General features: G+C 31.2%; 1 protein-coding gene across 1 annotated transcript; it reads left to right on the top strand.

Annotated features, from left to right (window-relative positions):
* The first annotated feature begins 358 nt into the window (after positions 1-358).
* Positions 359-1,099, top strand: LOC127121403 (protein MAIN-LIKE 2-like). Its single transcript, XM_051051895.1, has 2 exons — positions 359-832; positions 915-1,099. Exons 1-2 carry the CDS (start codon positions 405-407, stop codon positions 1,036-1,038), a joined length of 552 nt encoding a protein of 183 aa, XP_050907852.1. The 5' UTR covers positions 359-404; the 3' UTR covers positions 1,039-1,099.
* The last annotated feature ends 6,673 nt before the right edge of the window (positions 1,100-7,772 follow it).

Genomic DNA, 7,772 nt, shown 5'->3' with positions numbered 1-7,772 from the left:
AAACATTGCCTCATTCGTAAGTTTTTCTTGAACATTGCCTCTTTCGTATGTTTGTAGTTAGTTTTTTAAAAGTCCAATATAATAATTTTTTATATTGTTTGTTTTTAAAGGATCCCAAGAAATTTCGTCAACGTTCACACCCAATGCCTTATCCAGACCCATGGTGCGTACCTTACATAGAGCGTGCGGGTTTCGGTCATGTAATGCATGTCGTAAATGCCACCATTGATGCCAAATTCATTTTGGCTCTGTGTGAACGTTGGAGACCTGAGACACACACCTTTCACCTACCAACTGGTGAATGTACCGTCACATTAGACGACGTGTACATGCTTTTAGGTCTTAGAATAGATGGTAAGCCTGTCACCGGAAATGTTCAACAGCCTAACCAAATATGTGTTCAGATGTTGGGGGTAGATCTGGTCGAGGGTGAGGGGTCTGCCAAAGCAAGGGGTCAGGGTATTAAATTATCTAGCCTACAATTGTACCACGACTCCATAACTTTGACTGAGGAATCCTCCGAACAAGAAAAAGTCATAAAAACCCGGGTTTACATTATGCTATTGTTTGGGAACTTGCTATTTCCCGAAGGGACGGGAAATAGCATAAATTTTATGTACTTGAGTTTGCTCGGGGACATTGATAGAATAAGCACATATAGTTGGGGTTCTGCAGTATTAGCATTCCTATATAGCTCTTTGTGTAAAAATGCACAAAATGAGCACTGTACATTTTCCGGATGTGCTTTTTTGCTTCAAACATGGGGGTGGTGGAGATTGCCGAGGCTAGCCCCAGAAAATCCTAATGACTACTCCTTCCCCTACGCAACTAGGTAAATTTATGATCTTATTTCATTTTGTATATATTTATTCTATACATATTTGTAACTAATATTATTTATCTTTTTTGTTTAGGTTCATTACAACCGGACTGGATTACAGTCTTACCCCCAAAAATAAAATTATATTTTATCGTCAACTGTTGGATCGTCTCCGAGCACAGGATGTATTACCACTAAATCACTCAACTTCTAACTGATTTATTAATGTCATGCATTCTCGATAAATAACATATTTACTTTTTTCTTTGCAGTTTATTTGGAGGCCATATTTGGGATTGGAACATCAACCCAACCCCGAAGATGCAGTTGTTTGGACAGCAAAAACGGCCATAATGCGGTTCACCACTGTGGAGATGCACCAAAGTGACCGTGTCAAGCTTCAATTCGGAATGCATCAAGAAATCCCAGGCCCCCCAATGTCTATGGAACCTTGGCATCTAAAAAAAGTCAGCCACCAGTGGTATGCCCAAAATTGGAAGGAATTTGCTAAGGAGTTTCGAAAAATGTGGAAAGACCGTGCCCACTATGTTCTACAATTTCCGGTGGCGCCCAACGAAATGAAGCCGACACGAGAATATGTGGAATGGTATAGAGCAAATACCAATCCAGAAATGATTGTGTCTGACCCGTTCTATTTGGACGATCCCCGTATGCAACAGCCATATTTCCAACAACAACAACCACCACAGTATTCCCAACAACAACAACCACCACCTTATTACCAACAACAACCACCACAACCATTTTACCAACAACAACCACCACCACCTTATTACCAACAACAACCACCACCACCATATTACCAACAACAACAACCACAACACATGTCCACCCCCCAACAAAATCAACAATACATACCACAAACTCAATCCCAATACCATGAAGACTACCAACAACAAACTCAACATTCCCACCACCATCAACAGTCCCAACACCTACCACAATATCAATCCCCCTACTTCCACCAATCCCAACACTTCCAACACGACAATTTCCCAAGCTCTTCCAGTCCTCCACCTAGCCCCGACACGGGTCTACAAGAGGACTACCAACATGACTACTACACACCCCAACAAACATTGCACTTTGGCCAACCCGATTCAACCCTAAACTACCAAAGACCACATTTCGAGGGCGCACCCAACAGTAGTCAGTTTGTCCCACCGAGACAAAGCTTCGAGGGCGCAGAGGGGACCCGTCTTTCCTACAGCACTGAAGGGACTTCGACCCAACCACAACAGCAAGCGGCAAGGGGGCGCGTTAGGGCAAGGGGTGGTAATAGGGAAGCACCACCACCACGTGAACCGTCTAGGCGAGTAACTAGACCTCCCCCGTGCGGATCGTACAAGGGACCGCATCATATGTAATTAATCATATCTTTGTAATATTTGTCTTATCTATTATTTAAATCAAAATATTTTCTGTTTATTATCTTTATATCTTTATCTTTATCTTTAAAAATATTGTCTATCATATCTTTATACATATATAAATTAATTTATAAATATATTATTTATTATAATAAATTAAATTAATATATATATATAAATAATATATATATATATATATATATATATATATATATATATATATATATATATATATATATATATATATATATATATATATATATATATATATATATATATATATATATATATATATATATATATATATATATATATATATATATATATATATATATATATATATATATATATATATATATATATATATATATATATATATATATATATATATATATATATATATATATCTTGTAAATAATATTTATATATATTAGGATAAATGTGTATAATATTAATTGTTTATAAATAAATTAATATATATATATATATATATATATATATATATATATATATAAATTAATATATATATAAATTAATATATATATATCTTGTAATAATTTTATTTATATATAAGTATTAATATAAATTAATATAATTTATAAAAAAAAATATATTTATCAAATATCTAATATTTAAAAAAAAAAATTAAAAAACATAATTAATAAAACATTTAAAAAAAAAATTAAAAAAAAAAAAAAAAAAGGGTTTGGGCATAGGCGCCACTCCTAGTGGCGACTTGCCCTACCCATTAAGGGTAGGCGCCAACTAGGGTGGCGCCTAAGGGTAAAAAATGGCCAAAATTGGCCATTTGTGTAATTTTTTTGAAAAATGGGTTAATTTTGAAATTTTTTTTAAAATTCTGGATATTTAAAAAAAAAACTCTATCATGGATCGCATAAATATGAAAAAAATAAAAAGATAACAAAAACACGAAGAAAATAATCACCAAATTTGTTTGATTTCATTGAAATATGAGCAAAGCTTTTTTTGGTTACCTAAGTTCTGTCATTGTGATTACTAATTTAAAAGAAGTCGAATTAACTTTGGATATGAAAAAGAAGAAAAAAAATTGAACATAGAATTCTTTTCAAACTATGAATGAGTATTAAAAGCAAAATTGAATAAAGTTTATTTTGATGAAAGAGAGTCACACACAAAAAATTCAATTCCACGTAAATGAAAAAAAATAGAAACTGATATCTTTCTTCATTATTTAATAAAAGGGAAAATTCACTTAGGCTTAAACATGTTTAAATTGAAAAGTTGGAACATAGACAACTAAAGAAGATATTCTTTTTATGCTTCTCTTTGCTGGTATATAATTTACTATTTCCTGTAACTGTTGGGCAGTTTTGAATGACAAAATTCTGTTTCAACATGTTATGCAACAGTAGATGGAGTCATTCGTAACCGTTTTCAATTTTTTTCTTCAATTATAGTTTTTTTTATAAATTAATTAATAAAATAGGTAGTTACTAAAAAAGTAATTGAAAATAAAAAACTCAATCTAAAATTCCTTATCCCATTTATCTATAGTTATAAATTAATAATAATGATAATAATGAATATCCCATTTATCTATAGTTATAAATTAATAATAATAATAATAATAATCTTGAGAATTTATAAACTAAATAAGAATTTAAAATGGATAATGGGAAAGGGGAGTTGAAGGAACAAGATTCTTGGAAAATAAATAAATAAAAAGTTAATTATTTTAGGGGAGAGAAAAATGATGAGAAACATTTACCACAATCTTAAGGGAAGAAGGGTCAAATAACAACATGCTAAGAAACATTTACCACAATCTTATATAACCTGCAAATACAATGAACTATTCTCCAAATAGAATTAATTTTCTACAACAAAGAGTGGAACATCTATGGTATACTATCACACTCAAGAGACTGGATACATGCATGCTTAATCTGGAAAAAGGAACCAATTAGTATCTTTCATACACCAGCAACCTTGCTAGAATTTGAGATCTATGGTATACTACCACACTCAAGAGACTGGATTACAAAATGAACACTATTTTACATAATTATAAGAGAGAAAACAAGAAATTGTGATAAGCATAATGGGTTCCCCAAGGATTTGAGATCTTTGTCTTTGAGTGACCTTAATAGTAGATCTTGATCTTGATAAGTACGCATCCTGCCCTTCAATTCATGTGTGTAATTCCAAATCAAATATCTCATCTGCATAACCAACATTTTCTTTTTTTAGGTAACATAGTGCTTATTATTCGATGAAAACATGATGGGTTCTTTGACAAGCCCATGTCTCACTATCACATGTTGTAGAAGAATCCCAATTATCATTATTTGACTCCAATCTTCCTTATCACGAACAATCTCACACAAATTTTTGTAGTTTCTTTCAATAAGTGAATTTTTTTTAGGGCACACAGAAGTTAATGCAGAAATAGCAACAACTCCAATCATTTAACAATGATCCACAATCTGCAACACATGAAGTATCCAAACTTATTTAGACAACTTTAATGGCCTTCTAACCATACAGTGATGAAATCAAATATCTAGCATAAAAACTTCTTGGGTTAATTTGTTCAAATATATGAAACTTAAGAAAAGCTGGGAGAAATTAAGATGCTTTTCAATTTATTATAATGCAAGTTATAACCTAGGCCCTATTGAAGGAAAATATTAAGAATTGCGATAAAAAGTATTCGTGTCTACGAAACCTTATCTCTAGCACATTTTCCCACAACAATAATAACAAAAGGTGCAATTTCAAGAGAAATCAAGTGCTCATAGGAACATATATTCATTATAAATGTAAGATGTGTTTGCTCTGTTATTATATATAATGGTTGTCGCTCATCATAATTGATGAAAATCAATAATGGTAATAAATTGTCACGGTATGTTAAAAGCTACTAACATTGCTGAGAAGAACATGTATACATCTCTCTGTTACTTTCAAAGGCATATGTGAACACCAAAAATAAAACAAGAATTCATTAGGAAAAATTTGACAAATATCTTAACAACTCAGACCCTAAAAAATATATTTTATATATTATTTAAAATAAATGTAAATCGAGGCAATTAAAAACCTGGTAGGACAAAACAACTCTCTGATCCTTTTCTGGGTCTGCTTTAGGTTTCACATTAACTTTTTTATCCCTGAATTTCCTGTAAGTAAACTTAATAGAAAGATGTAAGAAGTATGTATAAGCACACGTTAGAGAGAGTATTGTCGATGAAGGAAGTTTCTTTTAGGCTTTCGATCGATTTCACCAAATAAATTAATTGATTTATGAGTTATGGGTTCTATTAATTTTAGGGTTTTAATGGATATTTAGAAATTTCGAGTTGCAAGTTCAATTGATTTTAGTTTTAGGGTTTTTTCTTTAGTGGATGGAAGTTAGGTTCTGCAGATAGAATAAGGTTTCTGAGTTAGATTGAGAGAAGAATAAAGGTCGTTTTAGTTAAATCATTATGGGAAGAACATGGTTTATGAACTAGGGAAAAGTAGAAGGAAACTTAATTCGTTAAGCTAAGAGTGAATTTGAGTTTAGTTAGATCAACAAGGGTAAAGAGTAGGATCCCCAAAATAATAGTGTATTTTTAATAGTGTTTTTTTTAAATAGAGGAAACCCAATAAAATATTTAAATAAGTTTAATTGAAATGTACTGACAGTGTAAAGGAATTTTACACTGTCAGTTAATCAGAGTCATTGATTTTTTAGAGAAGTTTGACTTTTTCTATAATCACATGTAAAGTAACCCAAACGGATGATTGTGATGTATTGACAGTGTAAAAAATTTTACACTGACAATGCATAACAATTAATCTCTATTTAAAATATTGAGCATGTGTTTTTCTTTATTTATACGATAATAGTAGTGTTTCTAAAAAACATTAAAAAAAAGGTACTCAACAATAGTTGTTATTCCAAGCGCTATTAAAACCATGGGAAATATTTTTATTTATTTTTTTAACCTAAAGTGGAAGCCCTATAATAGCACCTATAAAAGAATGCTATTATAGTTCTCTACATGAAATTTTTAATAGCAGTTTACAACAAAGCGCTATTAAATTGATGTTATAAGGTGAAATTTGTATTAATGAGAAGAGAGTAAGAGAGGAATATTCAAGGCGGAAGTATTGCTCAAGGAATCATTGTAGATGTTTTTTAAACTCTTATTTATTGGATTTAACTGTAAATGTACGATGAGTAAGTACTGTTAATTCTCTTGTCACCATGTACGATGACGAAGCTTTCATCTTAGCTATTGAAATACCTAGGTCAAAATCCCTGAAAGGCGCCATTTATTTTTATTTTTTAAAAAAACTTAATCTTTTACCTCAGTTTTCACAAAAACCGACATGAAAAGCTGGCAGGATTTGAGCTTCGATTCCTAGCGTTTGCAAATTGATGTTTTATTCAGAACTAACAAGACACCTTTATTTTTTATAGTTTTCACGTCGGATATGTTCCATTGATTTTTTTAATAAAACCTAGATAAAAACTCTCTTAACAATTTTTTATTCCTTTAGATTTAATGTTAAGTCTCATTTAATTTTTGCGTCCTAGCTAGCGAAGATACTGAAATACTATTCTTCTCGTACGAGCAAAACTGAAACACCATTATTCATCAAGGAGGAAGGAAGCTCGAACCTCAAACTAACACTTATCTTAGAGTCTCTTATCACATTTTAGGTATGTAAAAATTATTCATTATTATTGTTGTTGTTGTTGTTGTTATTGTTTGTTATTGTTGTTTTCGTTGTTGTTATTATTTTCGTTGTCCTCGTTGTTGTTGTTAGTATTGTGGTCTTCATTAATGTTGTTGCCTCTTTATTGTGGTCTTCATTTATGTTGTTGCCTTGTTATTATGATTTTTGAGACTTATATTGTTCATTTTTATTGCTTGTGTACTATTTTTATTTTATTTTCAGAAGCTGTATGTGATTATGGATTGTAGTTGGATGAAATCCAATAGATTAAGTTAAGAGTATGAGAATGAAGTGGTTCAATTTCTTAAATTCGCATAAAAAAACTTCCTAACGATAATGGAATATTTTTTGTGTCCTTGTAATATTTTCTGAAATACGCAAAAGAGGTGTAGGTTATGAGGATAACATGCTTACGATCTTGGTTGAAATGCAAATGATATGATAGGTGGAATCTTAGGGGTAAAATAAAGGTATGACAGACGAATATAAGTTTCACTAAAAAGCTTGAATTGTTGTAAGAAATGCTTCCAGAAGATAAAATATTGTCGAACTGTAGTTATGAGGCTAAGAAGATATTGTGTCCAATGAGTTTGGATTATGTAAAAATACATGCATGTTATGATGATTGCATATTATACATAAAACAATATGAAAACTTAAAGGAGTGCCTGAGGTGTGGGGAGTTGAGAAGATGATATGTCCATTCTTCTTAGCTTGATTTTGATGAAGAAAAAATGTTATATTAGAAGAAAGATCAAAGAAGAAAAAGATTGGAATAAATTAATCAAGTTTGCATAAGTTTTAGATTTTAATGGACATAGATCATAGACCAAGGCACATTATGCAAT

This window comes from Lathyrus oleraceus, chromosome 2 (assembly GCF_024323335.1).
Source record: "Lathyrus oleraceus cultivar Zhongwan6 chromosome 2, CAAS_Psat_ZW6_1.0, whole genome shotgun sequence".
In the NCBI taxonomy this organism is placed as follows: Eukaryota; Viridiplantae; Streptophyta; class Magnoliopsida; order Fabales; family Fabaceae; genus Lathyrus; species Lathyrus oleraceus.
Note: the sequence above shows the minus strand (reverse complement) of the source record. Positions and strands in the feature narration are given on the sequence as shown.